Source organism: Nelumbo lutea, chromosome 1, assembly GCF_056320005.1.
Source record: "Nelumbo lutea isolate HS-2025 chromosome 1, American lotus-T2T, whole genome shotgun sequence".
NCBI lineage: Eukaryota > Viridiplantae > Streptophyta > Magnoliopsida > Proteales > Nelumbonaceae > Nelumbo > Nelumbo lutea.
The window spans coordinates 99,593,557-99,614,328 of record NC_142684.1 but is presented as its reverse complement, the minus strand read 5'-3'; the positions used below and the strand labels follow the sequence as shown (position 1 = coordinate 99,614,328).

Genomic DNA, 20,772 nt, shown 5'->3' with positions numbered 1-20,772 from the left:
AATTAATGATAAAGACCTATTAGACAATTTAAAAGGGCAAAGTTAGAGCAGCCTTTGGAGCCTTGCATTGGAAATATCTCCCGACTTATATGCTTTATTTCATTGAGAGATATTCAAAGCCCATATCATTGCATAAACATGTTTTGAAATTCGAGGACTCACTTGAAAGAATTTCCAAAACGGAGTTTTCCATAAATCTGACCTCAATCCTTGACCCAATCGACCGCAAAAAGGATTTTTCTACGGGCAGTACTCTACTAGGGCTGGAACGGTAGAAACCCCAAAAAAAAAATGAAGAAAAAGAAAAAACATTAGGCCTTCTTCAACGGAACGGGATCTGCTCCTCACCCTTGGCGCCTCACGGGATCCCACCGTGGTTTCGTCACTCGGGTAACTTATCAATGCGCCTGTTTCATTCTTGTCGCTTTGAAGTTAAAAGCTTTTAAGAATTTAAGCATTCTTCCACTACCCTGAGCCTGCACGCTCTTCGCCTGTCTGACTGAACCTCCAATTCTCCGACATTCATAACAACCATATCTATCTGAGAAGACTATGGTATGGATTGAGTGTATTGTAGCGGATTTGGATCCAATTTCATTAATAACATTGAGCAGGAGGTTCGTTCAACGGTCGGTCTGCTAATCGTCATTTATGCGAGGTCCGGAGCAACATTTTATGATGCATTGATGCACTGCAAGCATTAAAGGGAGGAAGCGATGAAGATAGTAACTTACAACGTTAATGGTCTGAGACCACGCATATCCCAACACGGTTCTCTTCGTAAATTACTCAACTCCCTCGACGCCGATATCATCTGCGTTCAGGTTTATTTTCTATTAGTAGAATTCCTTGGGCTTTTTATTTTCTTTTTAACTTTTTTGGTTATTTACCTTTTTGTATTTCCACCGGTTTTCTGGGTGGCAAAAATTGATGAAGAGCAGGAGACCAAATTGTCGAGGCAGGACTTGAAAGCGGACTTAATTATGGCCGAGGGATATGAATCATTCTTTTCTTGCACTCGTACCTTCGAGAAGGGACGTGTTTGTTATTCAGGTAACCTGTTTGTTTAATTGCCTCAACAGAATATACCAAAATAAAACAAAATTATTATGCTTTCTAGCTCCAGGTGAATTTTGTTCACAAAATGGAGAGGGAGGTATTAGATTCCATTTATGAATGCTTAGAAGGGACACCTTCCAACCTTTCTTTCACAAGGGAAATATTGATTATAGGCGATGCGTTAAGTATCTAGGTTTTATTCTGTCTTTTCTTTTTTAGTTCAAAAAGAATGAGTGTGCATTTCCTTAACGAGTGGTGTGCTACTTCGTTTCTTGGGCATGATAATAAGAATGTATAAGCTGTGAAAGAATTTCTTTAGTTTGAGGAAAGACCACTGTAGACTTAAATTCTTGGGTAGTTTTAAGCTTTCTTAAACTTTTTGGATAAGGGAACCTAATTATATTATTAAAATCTTGGGAAAAGCTGCATTTAGCATTTTGCTCCAACATAAACTAGTATAATATCTCCTCTCTCTCCTCCCTTACTCCATCCCTTATAAACCCAGATGTGTATATTCTTGTTAACCATGCTTTCTTTACACTTAAGTTGCAATGAAAGTCACACCTCGACATCATAATTGATTTGTGGAAATACACTTAACTGTTATACCAATCATGGATATTTTAGTTCTGATGGCTTTTGTTTTGAATATGGTCGGAAGTATCTCATTGGTTCCTATTTTCCATGTTCAATTGTGGGATTGCATGGTCATATTCTGTCATAGTTCGATCTTCCTCATTGAATTATGAAGATTATTCTGCAAACCATTGAAACTTTTAGACATACAGATCTTGTCATTTCTATGAGTGCAATGGGATTTGTTGGTTGTACATTTCTCCTCTTGTTCTTTATATTTGAGATACTTTCCAGTGATTTGGACCATTTGATATTGAAGCTCTGTACTTGTTAGAAAGGTCTCTGAAGTTGCATAATGTTCCTATGTGGTTCTCTTTTTTTCCTGAACTACCTTCCACAAAAAGCTCTTGTTTAATTTTCAGGTGTTGCAACATTTTGCCGGGTATCTTCAGCATTCTCAAGTAATGAAGTGGCTTTGCCACTTTCTGCAGAAGAGGGTTTCACTGGTCTTCTTGGAAATTCTCAAATAGGGGTTTCCATAAATAAGGATGAAGTGCCTCCAAAAGTGGAATGCCTTGAGGGAATTACAAGAGAGCATCTCCTTAAAGTTGACAGTGAGGGACGTTGTATCATTACAGATCATGGTCATTTTGGTGAGTTAGCATGTTATTGAGTGACATCTATTTGTTTTTTAAACATGTTTGCTTTGATTGCTCACCGATAAAAAGGAATAAGTTGCTGAGTGATAAGCACCATATTAACGGAGCCACTTTGTTGGAAGGAACATATCCTGTCAGGTGTCAAGTCCATTTTAACCACACCATTAGAACCCAAAAACATTCTTGCAGTTAAATGTCTGTTTTCTACCTTTTCTCTTGTGCACATAGTCTAGGAATGCTTAAATAATGATTTGACATTTAAATTTATGCTAGAGGTATTTTTGCAGTTCTTTTTAATATATATGGACCTAGAGCTGAACCCAATGATGTGGAAAGAGTCCAGTTTAAGCTCACATTTTTCAAGATATTGCAGGTAACTTGGTTTATCTTTACCTGTGCTATGTACAATGTCTTTTTGTGTATTTTGACTTATACACATTAGTTTGCACTGCAGCATATTTTGTTGATTCAACAGTTAGAATGATATGACACTCTGTAATTAGATGCTGCTGCATAAGGGCTGTGTATGATGGGTTGTCTATCTACCTGTGGACTGTGTGAAATATGGATGATATCTTATGGAAAACTGATGTACTTTTTGTTTTTTGTGTTTTGATTGTTTAGGTTCAACCTGTATTCTATTTCAGTTATAGTTGGCACACACAAAATAATTCATGAACACAAGAACTATAGTATCTACTGATTGAAGTTGAACTAGTGGAAGCAAAAAATAGTAAATGGCTTTCAACTTGCATGTGTCCTATTGCTGGAAGCTTATTATTATCTACTGATTGAAGTTGAACTAGTGGAAGCAAAAAATAGTAAATGGCTTTCAACTTGCATGTGTCCTATTGCTGGAAGCTTATTATTCTGTAATTCCTTGTCTTATGACTTGAGGTTCAGTTACCATAAAATATAGAGGTAAATATCCTTTCCCTTTTCTTATTTAGGTGCTATTGTTCCTGGCATATATGTAGGCATATCAGTTCTAATCAATTGGAACTTCCAAATAGGTAATAAATGCGGTTAAGCTATACATAATATGAAAAATCTACATTTGAATGTTTTCTTTTGTTGGTCATAATATCTATAATGCATTTATCTATTATGACATGGACATGCTGGAATCTTGAAAGTTGAGATGGATACCTTAATACCATGCTGGGGTAGTTGCAGCTCTCTTTTAGGAAACTTCTGTTAGCTTCCTTCTTTATGGAGTTTGTGACATACTTTTGTCTTGAGTCTTGGAAATGAATACAGATCTCTTTCTAAGCTTTGAAGACAAAAGTTCTGCAACTGATTCATTATGAAGCCTATAGGAAGAAAGAAATAGCAGAACTTTTAAAGAGAAGCCTCATCATAGCAAGGAAGGTATCATGAAGGCCATCTTAGTAAGGAATGGCCCATTGGGTGAAGACCCATGAAAGAATTCAAATGTTTCTCACCAGATGATTTAATCAGGAATTGTCGTGAAGTGGCAAAATATTGGCAGTCAAATCTCTCCCACCCCTTGCTGGTCACCACCACAAAGGGGCTGAGTCAAATCCAGTATTGATTGCTGTTGTCTCAGCCTCTCAGGAACCCAGATTCATCAGGGATATGGGGAGTTTTCAGAAATGATGGAAGTGACATCTCGACTCTATTCTCAATACCCATTGGTCAAGGAAATTCACTATGAGCTGAACTAGTGACTTTATTGCACGATCTAAGACTAGCTAAATCTTTGCAATGACAGGATTTGGAGGTGGAAGGGGACTCCAAAACAATAGTGGACTGGTGAAGAAAATCTGATACAGGTTCATTGGTTTATAGATGTTGAGAGATAACTTAAGTACAAATTAATTGCTTGGGCGGAAAGGTAGTTTAGACATTTCTCTTGTTCTAATAAGGACACACAAGTCCTAATTTTCATTAAACAGGTTCAAGTATGTAAATGACATTTAATTACTGAATTTATTGACCAGCTGCTAGGAAAGTGAGTACTCTTTTCTTCTCTCTCCTAAGAAGATTGTCTGTTCTTCTGATCTTCTCCTCTATTTCTCCTCTTATTCTCTTATTCTTTCTTCTATCTCCTTTCTCTTTCTCTGTTTTGTTAATAAATAAAGCTATAACAATAGAGGTATCATGAGGGAGGTAAAGAAGCATATAGAGGAGTAAAAAATTTGCTAACGAAAGGATACTGAGGATTGCCAACTGCTTGGAAGATGGCAAGAAAACCAAGGAGCTAATAGGGAACAGTTATTCAGGGCTTGTACATATTACAATGAGTGGCTAATAATACTAGGCCAAATCTTGGGTTACTCCTGGATATCACCTTGTGCATACTGTTCTTTTAATTGAATTAATAAAGCTTTATAGTTACTGATAAAAAAAATCTACAGCTGTTGATTTTCTTTCCTTAGGTGGTGTTTGATAAGACTAAAACTTGAAATATGCAAAGCAAAATAGCTCTTCTTAACCATCAGAAATCTGAAAGGTTCAACACTTGCGACCTACTTCAAAGAAAAAGATCCAATTGGTGTTTATCCCACACTGGTGTGTTCTCTATAAGGATAATGGTGAGACTTGCTATCACTTATTAATCTCCTGCCCCTTTGTTTTGTCTATTTGGGATTGGTTTCTCTCTTTGTTTGGTTGTAGGGGGACTTCCTCACTGGATATACAAAGCTTGTTTGTTTCCTCTTTTGTTAGGTGGCCAAAGAAAAAGGGTCAAATACTATGGAGACGCACTAGAGCAGGCTATCTGTTGGAAAATCTGGGAAGAAAGAAATATGAGGACATTTTTTTTGGAAAGGAGAGAAGTAGGGAAGCTTTAATTGAAGTCATTACCATTAGAGTGGTGTAGCGGATAAAATCTTTAGAGATTTTTGAGGATATTTTTACAGATGCTTAGATTAGAAATTGGAAGTGGCTGATTCAACTTCGTCTAAGGCTGCAAGTATGCCACAGTTCCCAGCCTGTAGGGGTATCAGGCAAGGGGACCCTCTATCACCTTTCGTCTTCACTCTAATAGCAGAGGTGCTTAGTAGAATGATCTCAAAGGCTGATAGAGAAGATGTGATTAAAGGGTGGAGAATAGGGAGGGATGGTATTCCGGTCACCCATCTCCAATTTGCAGATGATATTCTGATTTTCTATGACGGGGATGATATTGAGAGAGTGAGGAATCTCAAGGAATTGGTTAGAAGCTTTGAGAGATTGTCAAATTTGAGTGTCAACTTCGAAAAGAGTTGTGTAGCTGGTGTTAACTTGGAGGATAGGGAGGTGGAGTTTATAGCAAGAAGTTTAGGATGTTCTATCTCGTCCTGGCCTATGACTTACTTGGGGCTTCTGTTAGGGGCAAACCCTAGGGAGAGTAGCTTTTGGTGTCTAGTGGTAGAGAGGTTCCAAAAGAAGTGAACTTCGTGGAGGAAAAACTACTTATCCTTGGGGGGTAGAATCATGTTGATAAGAGCCACACTTGCTAACTTACCAACCTATTTCTTGTTTGTGTTTGGGATACCACCTAGGGAAGCTAAGATGCTAGAGATGTTGATGAGAGATTTTCTTTGGGAGCCGGGGGAAAGTAAAAAGGATCACTTGATAAAACGGGAGGTGGTTTGCTGGAATAAAGAGAGGGGGATTGGGGTTAGGGAATTTGATTAAAAAAAATAAAGCATTGCTGAGGAAGTGGCTATGGAGTTGGCCAATGGAGAGAGGGAGACTTTGGCATGAGGTGGTGGGTAGTATTTATGGTCGCTCAGAAAACTTTAGGGATGCTAAAGTATCATGGTGAGCAACCTTGGCAACACCTTGGAAAGCTATTCATGGCATTCTTCCTCAATTCCTCAGTTTTGCTAGGTATGATGTTTGCAATGGTAACTTAGTCCTATTTTGGGAGGATACCTGGGTGGGAGAGGCTCCATTGAAGGACCTTCTCCTTTCTTTGTTCTCTGTTTCAAGGTACAAAAAGTATTTTGTGTCAAAGTTTTTTTCCATTATGAATGACCTGTTAACACCAAATTGGGGCTTTGGGTTTCGTAGAGGTTGTAATCTGAAGAGCTATACTCGAAGTAGCAAGGAAGAGAAGAGAACCACAGAACTGAAGTGAATGTCGAACTATACTATCCAGTCGACCAGTCCTTTATTTATAGATGGATATAGTACAAGGTACAAGAAATTACTGGGATGCCCCTGATTAGTGATGGGACACCCAGATGACTTAAATCATTAAACAGGATTAGGCCCATTAACACAAGCCCAGTTACAAGATAAGTTAAACATAAGAATGGGCTAATAAGAACTCTTATCAGCCGAACATCACTCTAACATTCTAACACTCCCCCTCAAGCTAAGCATGAATATCAATCATGTTTAGCTTGCCAAGTATGTCCCTGAACTTCGTTGATGCCAGCCCTTTAGTTAATACATCTGCAATCTGCATCTCTGATGGAGTATAAGGCACACAAAGTTCTCCTGAAATAATTCTCTCTCTGACAAAGTGTCGATCAATTTCAATATGTTTTGTCCTGTCATGCTGCATAGGATTGTTGGCAATGTTGATAGCAGCTTTATTATCACAATACAGCTTGAGAGGACCCTCGGTCTTGATACCAAGCTCATTAAGGAGAGTCCTGAGCCATAAGAGTTCAGCAACCCCGTGTGCCATAGCCCGGTGTTCTGCTTCTGCACTTCATCTAGCCACAACATTCTGCTTCTTACTACGCCATGTGACTAGGTTTCCTCCCAAGAATGTACAGTAACTTGAGGTTGATTTTCTATCTCCAACGGACCCAACCCAATTAGCATCAGTGTAGGCTTCAATTTCAAGTTTGCTGTTTTTTCTGAATAGAATTCCTTTCCCTGGGCAAGTCTTCAAGTATCTGAGGATTCTTTCCACTGCTCTCATATGAGGGGTTTTTGGTGAGTGCATGAATTGAATGACAACATGCACTGCATAGGCAATGTCTGGCCGGAGTAAGGGATAAGTATATCAGTTTTCCTACCAACTTTTGGTACCTTTCCTTATCACAGTATTCCTCACCCATTGATTCTTGTAATCCATGGCTTGGTTCTATTGGAGTGTCTGCTGGCCTGCACCCCATCATGCCTGTTTCCTCTAGGAGATCTAGCACATACTTTCTTTGACATATGTAGAGTCCTTCTCTTGATCTAGCAACTTCAATTCCAAGAAAGTATCTCAGATTTCTCAGGTCTTTGATCTCAAATTCTGAAGCTAAGAACTCCTTCAGCCTCTTCATCTCTTTCACATCATTTCCAGTAATCACCATATCATTCACATACACAATGAGTGCTGTAAGTTTGTCATCCTGTCTCCTTGTAAACAATGTATGATCTGCACTGCTCTGAGTGTACCCTACTTTCTTCATGGCCAAACAAAGTCTCTCAAACCATGCCCGGGGAGATTGCTTCAAACCATATAATGCTTTCCTTAGTTTACATACCTTCTTTCCAACATCATATCCAGGTGGGGGTTCCATGAATACCTCTTCATGAAGATCACCATTTAGGAAGGCATTCTTCACATCCAACTGATGAAGTTCCCAAGAGAATTTTGCTGCTAGTGATAGTAGAACCCTGATTGTGTTGAGCTTTGCTACTGGGGCAAAGGTTTCCTTGTAGTCAATTCCTTCCTTTTGTGTAAATCCCTTTGCCACAAGTCTGGCCTTGTACCTCTCAATTGACCCATCTTCCCTGTGCTTTACTGTGAATACCCACTTGCACCCAACAGTGCCTTTCCCTTCTGGCAGGTCCACAAATTCCCATGTCCTTGCTTTCATTAGGGCTTTCATCTCCTCATTCATGGCTTCTTTCCACTTTGGATCAGATGCCGCATCTGAATACCTGGAAGGGACACATACAGAGGAAAGAGCAGACACAAAGGAATGATAGGCAGGGGATAAGTGTGAGTAAGAAACATAATCGGCTATGGGATGTCGAGTGGTACAAGAACGAATAGGCTTACGGAGAGCAATAGGAAGATCCAAATCTGAATTGAGTGAATCAGAATTACCTTGGATTGCAGAGACAGATTGATCTGAGTTCAACTGGTTGCAATCATGAGGTTGAGGGGCCTTCTTCCTTCTACTGTATGTAAGTATCTCTTTCTCTTGTTTACTGGAACCTTCAGAAGCATCAGCCGAATCTGGAGAAGCAACTGGCACAGTGGAAGTCTCACTAGGTTGACCCGGAATGTTACAGCTAGTAGTAGTGGAAGGTGATGAAATGGGAACAAAAAAGAAGGGAGAATGAGAATCCTCTTCCAACCCACTACTCTCCCCCTGAAGAGGATTCTGAGAAGATTGGAAATAGGGTTGAGACTCAAAAAAGACTACATCCCTAGTGACATATTTTTTCTTGGAGACAGGATCATAACACTTATACCCCTTCTGCGTAGGAGAGTACCCCAAAAATATTCCCTTTGTAGCCTTAGGATCCAACTTGGTCTTCTTTGGATCTTTCACATGTATGAAGCATGTACAACCAAAAACCCGCGGGGGAAGAGGAAATTCTGGAAGAGTGGGACACAAAACAAAGAAAGGGGTCTTCATACCCAGTACCTTAGATGGCATCCAATTTATCAGGTATGATGCAATGAGAACAGCTTGAGACCAATATTGCTTGGGCACATTGTGCTGGAAAAGAAGGGCTCGAGCTGTTTCCAATAGATGCCTGTTCTTACGCTCAGCAACCCCATTTTGCTGAGGGGTGTAAGCACATGATGATTGATGTAACATGCATGTATCTTTCATGAATGAGTTCAGGGATCTTTCAAAGTATTCAGCTGCATTGTCTGAACGGAATTGCTTGATCTTTTTATCAAATTGTGTTTCAACCATCTTGCAAAACATCATAGTTATCCGGGGAACTTCTTCACGTCCTTTCAACAGATAAATCCAAGTGCACCGAGAATAATGTTCAATAAAACTGATAAAGTAACGGAAGCCATCAATGGAAACAATGGGTGAATGACCCCAAACATCAGAATGAACCAAATCAAAAGGGACTTGAATTTCATTACTAGAAATTGGATACATTGATCTACATTGTTTTGACATTTGACACACATCACAAATTAAACTCTGACTCGGAATGCCCTTACATAATTCGGGAAACAACATTGCTAAGGAAGAAAAGGACAAATGACCTAGCCTAGCATGCCACAAGTGCAGCCTAGCTATTGATTCCACACTTTCCGGACTAGTAGTAGAAGTTTGCAAGGCTGAGCTGACATCTTCATCAAAATAGTAGAGGCCCCCATACTCATGACCACTCCCAATCGTTCTCCTCGTCAATCTGTCCTGGAAGACATAATGAGAAGGAAAGAAAGTTATACTGCAGTTCAAGTTTTTTGTAAGCTTTGAAACAGACAACAGATTTGAGGTAAGACTAGGAACATGTAGGACTGATTTAAGAGAGAGATCCTTGCTTAGGTCAACCACCCCCTTTCCAGAGATGGTGGAGAGGGACCCATCAGCTACTCTCATCTTATCCTGGCCAGACAACAAATGATATGTGGAGAATAAGGAGGACATATGTGTCATATGGTCAGTGGCTCCGGAATCAATCACCCAAGAGGTAGAATTAATGGAACTAGATGCACTAAATGCAGAGGTTGTACCTGATTTGGCAAGAGAGGTGGAAGCTAAAGAATTGTTCTTCAGACGGGCTAATGCCCGGCTGAGAACCTCTACCTCACTAGCTGTGAAACCCAAAGTACTTGGTCCAGAAGAGTCGGCAGCCTGCCTTGCGGTGGAAGATGACACTGTCTGAATACTCTATGAGTTGTCACTACTGTTGTTGGTGGCAAGATTCCCACTTGCTGTGTGGCCCTTATGTTGCCTTTTGTCCTTTCTCAGAGCAACTGGCTTCAGATGAGGGTACAGGACCCAACATTTCTCCTTTGTGTGTTTCTCACCACCACAATGTGTACACTTGAGGGACTTATTGTCTGAAAATCTATTCCCCTTAGTGGAGACTAAGGCTGAATGTTCTCCAGGTAGTTCTGTTGACTGTGTCTGGGAGTCAACTTGCATCTCCTTTCTCCTTACTTCTTCATTCCTCACTAGGTAGTAGACATGGTGAAGCTCAGGTAATTCATCTCTCCCTAGAATCTGTGACCTTATACCTTCATATACAGGGTCAAGACCCGCCAGAAACTTGAAGGCTCTGCCCTCCTCAATCTGCTTATCATGCCTCCCCTTATCATTAGCATTTTCCCAATCCAAAATCAAATGGTGATCAAGCTCTTCCCAGAGGCCTTCCAGTGTTGCAAAGTAGGTTGCCACGGACATGTCTCCTTGCCTTAGGGCTGCAATGTCTTGGTTCAGCCTGTAGATTCTAGCATTGTTCTTTTTATGGCCATATGTCTCAGATACTTTCTCCCAAATTTTAGCAGCTGTGGGGAAGTGATGAACAGTTCTGGCCACCCTAGGAGTCATAGAGGCCAACAACCAAGACATGACTGTGGCATTTTCCTTGCGCCATGGTATATTCAAGACTACCAATTTCTGGTTGTTTCTTGTCTCCATCCAAATAGCTTGTGAGCTCACGAGAGGTAATGAACAGCATTGCTGAGACAAACCACTCTCTGAAGTTATACTCATCTAGCAGCACACTTGTAATCTGCAAGCTGTGCAGATTAGGGTTTTCCAGGTTTGAGGACCTTGTAACAGGTTTGTTATCTCTAGAGGAAACTTCACCGGATAGTGAGGACATCCTGACTTCAGTCCAAGAGTTGTTCACAGTGCTGTAGGTGGTTCTGTTTAGGACTGGCCGAAGTGGTCACAGTGTTCACAGTGCTGGTAGAAGTGTTCATAGTTCGGGTACTGTGCAGTGCTGTTTAGGACTGGTCGAAGTAACTAAACCAGTTCACAGTGCTAGTAACTGAAGTTACTTCAGTTAGGGCTTGTTCTGCAACCTGAAGTAACTGTGCAGTGCAGTAACTGAAGTTCACAAAGTAGGACTGATAACCGACCTGAAGAGAATCTGTAACTGAAGTTACCACAGTTCTGCCCAAGTCTTGCTGGGGCACGAAGCTGCAACTATAGAGAAGGCTAAGTCTTTACCACTTGTTCTGCGCAAGTCTTGCTGGAGCACGAAGCTGCAACTGTAGAGGAAGCTCTCCCCCTTTCGGCTAGTGCTAGGACTGCTGAAATCAGTCCTCAACTAGGTCTGTCCTATACAGACCTCTCTTAGTAGCCCAATAGCTACTATTTGCTGGAGATAATCTAGTAGGACATCTACTTCTGGGTCTTACTTCCCTTGAGTCCTACAACCAAGAAAAACCCTAGGTTTGAACTTGCTTTACTCTCTTACACTCCTAGGTCTTCACTGCAGTAACCCAGAAAAGGAAGAGAGAAGATGAAAAAACAGCAAGAGAAAAGAGTGTGCCTGCTGAAACCAGGAAGGAGCTAATGCTCTGATACCATGTAATCTGAAGAGCTATACTCGAAGTAGCAAGGAAGAGAAGAGAACCACAGAACTGAAGTGAATGTCGAACTGTACTATCCAGTCGACCAGTCCTTTATTTATAGATGAATATAGTACAAGGTACAAGAAATTACTGGGATGCCCCTGATTAGTGATGGGACACCCAGATGACTTAAATCATTAAACAGGATTAGGCCCATTAACACAAGCCCAGTTACAAGATAAGTTAAACATAAGAATGGGCTAATAAGAACTCTTATCAGCCGAACATCACTCTAACATTCTAACAGAGGTTTAAGGGAAGAGGAAATTGTCTCTCACAAATCTGCTAAGTCTACTTGATAAGGTATGTTTGGACCCTTATGAACCTGATATTCGGATTTGGACACCCCAGCGGAATGGATCCTTTTCATCCACTTCTTTCTTTAAATCCATTACCTAGTCTACCCCCAATCAGCCTTTCCCTTTTAAGGAAATTTGGTGCAGTCCTGTTCCCCCTAAGGTTATGACTTTTTGCTGGGAAGTGTATTATAGGAAAATAAACACCTTTGACACTATACAAAAGAGGACATTTTGTATGTCTCTCACCTTCCTGGTGTATTCTTTGCAGGTCACATGGTGAGGACTATAACCATATACTAATATCTTGTTCATTTACTGCAGAGTCATGGGAGTGGCTCTTCTCATTGTTTGGGTGCAGGTTGGTTAGGCCAGCAGATGCAAGTTTGTTCTTTGATCCTGCTTTCTTCCCTTGGCGGCATAGAAGAGGAAGAATTATGTGGAGGTGTGCAAGAGCAGTGCTGATTTGGTCCGTGTGGGAAGAAAGGAATGCCAGAATTTTCCAAGAGAAGGAGAGAAACCCAGAAGAGATGAAGGACTGCATTCTAAATAGGGTGATCTTATGGCTAAAATCACTAGACCTATTCCATCAATTCTCATTCAATGATGTGTGGAGGAATTGGTTAGAAGTGGCTAATTGCTCATCCATAAAAACTAAAGTGAGCATGGTTTGGGAACCCCCTCCTGAAAGATTCTTGAAGCTGAATTTCGATGGGAGTAGTCTTGGTAATCCTGGTCCGTCTGGGTTGGGAGGGGTACTGAGGAATGAGAGTGGGAATGTGGTTCTTATTTTCTCAGGACCCATAGGAGTTGGAAACTTTACTAGGGCGGAACTTGCTGCCACTATCCAGGGAGTACAGTTAGCAGTGCAGGTAGGTGTGGAACAGTTGATAATAGAAGGGGACTCCAAGGTGGTAGTGGGCTGGCTACAAAATCCGGAATCTGTAGTGTGGTGTTTTAAGAATGAAATTAAAAAGTTCAACTGCCTAACAAGAAGCTTGACAGTGAGGATACAATGGGTGGGGAGGTCAGCAAACTCTATGGCTGATGGTCTTGCAAAGCAAGGGGTAAATAAGGAATGTTTGTATTGGGCTCAATTGTAGACTGAATCTGTTTTCTATCCTTTGTCTTTCTTCCTACTGGTAGGAGAGGACACAGCTCGTGCCTCTCCAAGGGAAGCTTGCAACTGCACTAGTTTTTTATTAATGAAATTGATCCTTTTTTTATCAAAAAAGAAAAGGCTGCAAGTATGCCTCTTTGGTCTCCACCAGCTGATGGGTTCATTAAGCTGAATTTTGATGGGAGTAGTGAAGGTAACCTAGGTTCCTTAGGTGTTGGAGGTGTTTTCAGAGATGACGAAGGAAAAGTTGCTGCCTTATATTCAGGGCCAATAGGTACAATTGACTCACTTAGAGCTGAGATTATGGATGTACTGGAAGGAGCAAAAGGCAAATGAGTTAAATATTAGAAGACTGGTTGTTGAAGGCAACCCTAAGTTGGTGATTAATTGGCTACAAAAAGAAGAAACTGGGCTTTGGAATTATGTTAATGAAAAAAAAAGGCTTAAATGGCTGGCCCAGAATATGGAGTTCGATTTCAGTGGGTGAAGAGAAGTTCTAATACACTTGCTGATGCACTTGCTAAACAAGGGGTGGGAAGGGGTAACTTGTTTCGGGCTTTGTTGCAAGTTTGAGTAATTTTCCCTCCCCTTTTCTCTTGCATCTTCTTCTTTAATCTTTTAATAAAATGATTAAAAGAACCTCCACTCAGGTTGGAGCATTGCTGGTTGGACTCAGAGGATTTGGTAACAAATGTTAAAAGGTGGTGGTCTGATTGTTCTTTTGAAGGTTTTTCCAGCCATGTTTTCTTCAAAAACTAAATTTGTTGAAAGGAAAAATCATGGCTTGGCAGAACAGAATGTCAAAGATGGAGGTGGAAGAAAAGGAAGAGTGCATGAAAATCATAGCTGATATTAATGCAGAGGAGGAGAGTGGGTCATTGGATGAGGAGAAAAGGAGATGGATCTTTAGCTAAGAGGGTATTGACACTCTAATGCACCAAGTTGAAGTCAAGTGGAGGCAAAGAGCTAGAGTAATGTGGCTGAAAGCAGGTGATAGTATTACTGCTTTCTTCCATAAGGTGGCCAATGCAAGAAAGAGGGTTAATTCCATAAAAAAGTTGGAATTGGAAGGCAGGGAATGAGCAATGAGGAAGTCATAGCAGATGCTTTTATTGATTTTTATAAAGATCTTTTCAAGGAACTTTGCAAGAAAAGACCAAGGCTGGATGGTTTGAATTATGAATGCTTATCTGAACAGCAGAGTTTAGATTTGGAAAAACCTTTCTCGGAGCAAGAGGTTAAGAAGGTTGTAGAAGAGTTGGAAGGGGAAAAGGCACTAGGCCAGATGGTTTCACAATTCTGTTTTTTAAGAAGTTTTGGGAGCTCATTAAATCTGATCTATTAAAGGTCTTGGAAGAATTTCATGATTCTGCAGCCCTTGAGAGAAGTTTAAATGCAACTTTTATCTCCCTCATCCCCAAAAGAAAGGAGATACAGAGTTGAAAGATTTCAGACTGATTAGCTTGATTGGAAGTGTTTACAAGATCCTAGCTAAACTTCTGGCCACCAGGTTAAGAAAGGTGATGGACTCTCTAATCTCTAAGTACCAAGGGGCTTTCGTCCACAACAAGCATATTCATGATGTAGTTCTCATAGCAAATGAACTAATAAACTCAAGGCTAAGAAGTGAAGAAAGTGGGCTAATCTGTAAAATTGACTTACAGAAGGCTTATGACCATGTTAATTGGTTTTTCTTCTCTTGGGATTATTTGCTGAACAGAATGTACTTTGGCTCCAGTGGAGAAGTTGGATGAAAGTTTGTTTTTCCACTCCAAGATTTTCAGTGCTTGTGAATGGGCTGGATGACAGTGGTTGGGGTAGTGGTCCGCCTTTGCCGACTTATGGGTGTAGTCTGTGGAAAGGAATATGCAGAGCTTCAAACCTGTTCAGAAGGGGAGTCGACTTCAAAGTTGGGGATGGGAGAAGGATCAGGTTCTGGTTAGATCCCTGGACTGGGGAGCGATCTCTTAAGGAACTATTTCCCACCCTGTTTAGTCTGGCTGTAGATAAAGAGGCAATGGTAGTTGATACCTTAGTGTTGAGGGACAATGCTATATGCTGGGTTCTGGCCTTTAGAAGGGATTTCAATGACTGGGAGATTTAGCAGGTTGGAAATCTCCTACCTTCCCTTCAGTCTTAGGTGTTGAATCTTCAATAAGAGGATTCCTTGATGTAGAGATGGAACAGAAGTGGGGAGTTTTCAGTTAAATCCTTCTATAACTCCATAGTGGGGGGGGGTCTGAAGCTCTCTTTCCTAGCTGGGCTGTTTGGGGGACTGTGGCACCCCTACAAAGTCAAGTTCTTTGTTTAGGTGGCAGCTTTAGAGAAGTGTCTCTCTAAAGAGATGTTGGTGAAGAAAGGTTTTAACTGTAGTGATCTGAGGTATAGCCTCTGTGGTGTGTTTACAGAATCAATAAACATTTGTTTTTACACTGCAAGTTTGTTACAAAAATCTGGAACCACTTCTTAAGAAGTTTGAGGTTAAGTTGGTGTATGCCGGCCTCAGTTAAAGCTTCCCTGGAGGTGTGGCAGATCCAAGGGATGACAAAAAAAGGAAAGAGGTGCTGGTCTGCAATTCCCTTAGCAATTATGTGGGCGGTATGGACAGAAAGGAATAGCAAGGTTTTTGATCTCAAATCCTCTTTGGAAGAAGTCACCAATTCGGCTTTAGCCTTTGTTAGAAATTGGTTGTCTAGTCTTTCTGACTTTAAAGAGGTTACTTCTGACTGTAATTTTTTAAGGATGACCTTCTTTTGAGGTCCTTCTGGCTTTTTGTACAGCTTCTCATTGTACAAAGGACCTTTTTCATTAATTCAATTATACTTTACCTTTTGCTAAAAAAAAAGATTCTTATATTGATAAAAAAAAAATCTGAAAAGAAAAATCTGCTTTTTATTTTATTTTTGTTTTTCAAAGCCTGTAATATTAAAAGGAGGGCATTTTAGTCATTATGAGCCATCTGAAACACATCTGAAAACGTTCTGTGCATGGGCCACCTCTTACCAAATCAGACCCTTTATCACTTTTCAGGCGTTAATACAAACAGGACTGAACCTCTGGAAAGCAATTTTTTTTTTCAGATTTCAGACCCCGATATGGATTAATCAAACACCACCTTAGTATATAATTCTTATATTCTTTTTTCACTCAGAAAATAGCTTGAGATTTAGTGGCATTTTTGGTCTTTCAATAAATGAAGAAGGGTGGCAAGTTGGCAACCATTGTACAATAAGGCATCCAGTGATTCTCTCTTCTTCACACTTATGCAAATTCTAGAAAAGTGTCTAGCCTATGGTTTCTCTTGTAGCTTTGGGGAGATGATCCAATTTTGTCCTCTTATAGTTTCATTGTTAAGTTCATTTAAGGACTCTTTTGATTTGGTATCTCTTGTATAAAATGGAGGCTTTGTTTAAGGCTCTTCTTATTCTTTCTAGAAGGTGGATGATAAAAAGGCATACATACCATGCTTTTTGAACGATTTTAGCTAACCTAATTACTTTCCATTGATATCAATTTATTTTGTTGTAGAAAAGATGGGAATCTCTCTTAAGTCGGGGGAAGAGGGTCATCATTGTTGGTGATCTCAATATTGCTCCTTCTGCTATAGATCGCTGTGAAGCTGGCCCAGATTTTGAGGAAAATCAGTGAGTAATAGCTGATTTGCTTTGAGAAAGGCTGTGACTTTTGGGCCACAAAGCTCTCAGTATGCCTGGATTGGAGATTTAATATTTGTATTCTGTTGACTTCTTTTTTCATTTGGGCTGCCTTTGTCAAAAGGCTGGGGTTTGGGTTCTCATCATAAAGGACACATTCTTCTGATCATTTTCTTTAATAAAGTTGCATTTTATGGCTGAAAAAGAAGGCTGTGTATGGATGGCAGAGCAGATTTGGAACTGAGTTAAGCTCCGGCTTCAATTCTGGAATTCAAATGACCACCCCCTAGTTAAAAATCTGCTTTAATTCCATTTCCCAAATGGACTTGGATGGACAAATCTGAGGACTTGCAACTCTTGTTCCCTCCTTTTCTATTCCAATTCTGCCCTGATCCAAACACAACCATATTGTTTATGGTTGCAAAATACATGCTTGCTGAATTTAAGGCTATGAAGATGGCTATTTTAAAGTAGAATTTTTTTTGGTCAACCATAGAAGGGACATAGAACGGAAATAAGTTTTGTCCTTCATATGATATTCCGAGGTTTGACATCTGTGTTGAATTTTTTTAGGTTTCGGAGATGGCTTAGATCGATTTTAGTGGGTGGAGGAGGCCCCTTTTATGATGTTTTTAGAGCAAAACATCCTGACCGGTAATTCCTGCAGTCATTCGATTTAATATTCCTGTTAAATGACCATGTATTGTGTTTATTATGGTTGTCAATTGCCCAGTTATGGTAGACCTGGTATTGATAATCCTATTATCAATCTTTTTATCCAAGCAAATATTAATTTACAGAGGAAAGAGAATACAATAAAGCTATCAAAAAGAGCAGGGGAAAGCCTAACCAACATTGCTCTTCCTCAAAAGACTTAGTTTGTTTGGCCATCTCATGGCCCAAACAATTCCTAGATCTAGGAATATACTGAAAGAAACTGTACATCCTTGCATACAAACAACCTTAATAGAGTCCATCTGATGCTCCAGATACCAAGGACAAGAACCAATACACCATTCACAAAAGAAATGGCCAACTAAGAGTCGGAGAAAATAACAAAATGAGAAAGATTTTTTTTTTTCTGATAAGCCAAAGAAAGCAGCTTTTGATATCCAAAATAAAGACAGAAATGCATAACAGCATAAAGCCATACATTTTCCAAGCCCCATGAAAAAGATTTTGGCTGCACACAAACAAAAGCGCAACCAAAATAGACTTCATCTCCATCTCCAGCACTGAGCCCTTCAGCCCTGCAGCTCCTCCTGCGGCAACCACAAAAGCACCAGCCTTAGAAACACAAACAAAACCATAAGAACCTTTAGAAGGATTAATCAAAGCCCCATCATCAAAGAAGAAAAATCTTGTATCAATAGACAAAACCGTAGACAAATGAGGGACACAGTTAACAGAAGCTGGGGGAGAGCATAAGTCCTCAGAATGAGAAGCTCCACAATCACCAAAAGCAACTGTGATATTCCTGATAGCTTTTTCAAAAGTCCAAGAAACATTTCTAAGAACTAAATCATTCCTGAATAACCAGATTTTGTAAAGAATAACAAGTCCAGCACAAAAATGGGCTTCTGTCAGCTTCCCTATTAAAAATTAAAAGCTTATCAGAAGGCAAAATCTCAATAGAAGATTTTCTAGACATCAAAATTACAACCCAGAGGTGATGCAAACCAAATGGCCCTAGAAAAAATCACAAGTGAGATCCATCCTATTATTGATTGGACCCAATTATAAGTAGCTTGCTAAAGATCTCATAGAAATGTATAGATATAATATGATATTTTATATTGCACAAATGTTTTGTATTATGCCATTACATAATAGTACATATCTGATCAGCTTAGGTCTTACCAGGATGGACTGGGGTAGACTGGTTAACCACCAACAACTTTCATTAGGTCTAAAATAATTAAACCCTGCACCGATCAGCTAATGTCTGATAAGTTGACCCAGTCCCAGTCTATTTGAAGGCCTAGTATTTATAACTTTATAAATTTGTTGACAATGGAATATCACATTGTAGTCTTATTTCATTAATGTAAAGATGAAAAAGTGAGTTCACACTGAATAGAAATGTTTTTTGTTTTTTTTTCATGCATCACACCTTATTTTCCTGTACTTAAATAGCTCTGTAAGTGGATAAGATTCATGTGCATTTAGAACCATTTGGATGTTTTCTTGTCATTATTGATCAGATTTTAATTAGCTTAAAGCTTTAAACCATCTAGATCCATCATATATCTGAGGCACAATTGTGTCTTTGTTACCTAATTTGTGTTTCTTAATGGCTTTTGTTTTCTCTTCAAGGTCTCTTCTTTTTTCTAAACTAGTGTTAACAATAAAAAATATTGTTTGCATCTTATTTTTAATTTCTTTATACCATGTTGGATGAAAAATTTAAGATGTTAGGTTTCAAGTGTCTTCTATATGCTTCAGAGATTGCAAGATAGGTTAGGTATCTTGATATATGGTGAATCTTGTGTTCATCCAGATTATTAGAATTCAAGAAACAAATAATCTATGCTAGAAGTGAAAAAACAAAATATGCTTACTTGATATATGTTTGCGATTCCTCATATTGGACCCATGAGCATCATAAATTTTGAATTAGGTTGAAGCATTGATCCAAGGCACGTTTATTTCAAAATTGTAACTAATTAGTTCTGAATATCTGAAGTCTATTTTGAGTGAATAACAGCTATGCCAAATTAATGGAGGAAAACTCTGTACTTGTTTTCTCTTTTGTCAAAGTACTAAATTCTATTCAGACTTGGTATTGCACTTCTTTGATCTTCATGAGATAATTCAAATGAAAGTTAGGCACTTTACAGACATGATAGGCATAATATTTTCTGTTTTTCTGGGATGAATTTTGTCTTCGTTTGGATTTCTCCTTTTGCAAATTATTTTGTATATGTGTCTAATCAATGTTTCTATTGAATAATGCCACAGAAAAGAAGCATATACTTGCTGGCCACAGCATACTGGTGCAGAGGAATTCAATTATGGGTCAAGAATTGACCATATTCTCATTGCAGGATCATGCTTGCATCAAAACCATGATACAGAAGGCCATAACTTTGTAAATTGCCATGTTAAAGAGTGTGACATAATGACACAGTTTAAAAGGTGGAAGCCTGATAACAATCCTAGGTAAATTTTAGAACTGAACAGTTTACTAAAATGAGCACGAGAAGGTTGACCTGGCAATAGATGCTGTTTGCCCAACCCTCTTAGGAAGTGCTGCCCAAGTTGCCTGAAACAGCTGCCATTAAAAATAGAAGAATTAAAGATATGACAATTCTGAAGTCTGAAGAATTTCAGGAAGGAAATCACTAAATTACGGCCTCTTTAATGGTCTATGCAAGGGTTAAAGTTGCGATTTAATGGTAATTTGCATAAAATAGGGGAGAAAGAGGAATATAAAAATAGAGAAAGATTATATAGGGCAAACAGAAAAAGGGTGCAGTCTTGATAACCCAGGGGATGATCGAATCTCACTGTTGTAACGTATAAGTCTCAGCTGACAAAAGTCAGGAGGTTCATAGAAACTAGAATATTCATCATTCATGATTCTTGGAATGAGAAGTGTACAACTATTGAAGAGGACAAGAGATCCCTTTTACAATGAGATTCTAAAACATTCTTGGTTGCTTATTAAAAGAGAGAACAATTGTGATAAAAATGTATAAGCATAATCATAATCAATAAGCTGATAAATAGCAACTAGATTATCAGTCAATTTTGGAACAAGGAAAACATGTGGTAGGTAAAAGGAACTTGAGGGAAATTTCATTCAATTATCAAAAAAAAGGAACTTGAGGGAAATGTAGAGAGTCTTCACCTTTCATAATGATGATCTTATTATTTCCCATGTATGGTTTATAGTGGGATTGATTTGGATAAAGACTAGTAATATGATTTG

General features: G+C 39.3%; 1 protein-coding gene across 10 annotated transcripts in view; it reads left to right on the top strand.

Moving 5' to 3' along the window:
* The first annotated feature begins 252 nt into the window (after window positions 1–252).
* Window positions 253–20,772, top strand: part of LOC148876383 (endonuclease/exonuclease/phosphatase family protein) — a 39,022-nt gene continuing 18,502 nt past the window's right edge. For 2 of the 10 annotated variants that reach the window (XM_088966706.1, XM_088966704.1), the window contains exons 1-7: window positions 429–824; window positions 942–1,053; window positions 2,058–2,288; window positions 2,568–2,667; window positions 16,719–16,829; window positions 17,412–17,492; window positions 19,800–20,000. In XM_088966706.1, coding sequence (XP_088822832.1) covers window positions 717–824; window positions 942–1,053; window positions 2,058–2,288; window positions 2,568–2,667; window positions 16,719–16,829; window positions 17,412–17,492; window positions 19,800–20,000 — 944 coding nt within the window. In that variant the 5' untranslated portion in view covers window positions 429–716. Of the gene's footprint in view, window positions 391–423; window positions 825–936; window positions 1,054–2,057; window positions 2,289–2,567; window positions 2,668–16,713; window positions 16,830–17,411; window positions 17,493–19,799; window positions 20,001–20,772 lie in introns of those variants that run through there. The other 8 variants (XM_088966705.1, XM_088966707.1, XM_088966714.1 and 5 more) reach the window with 8 other exon arrangements.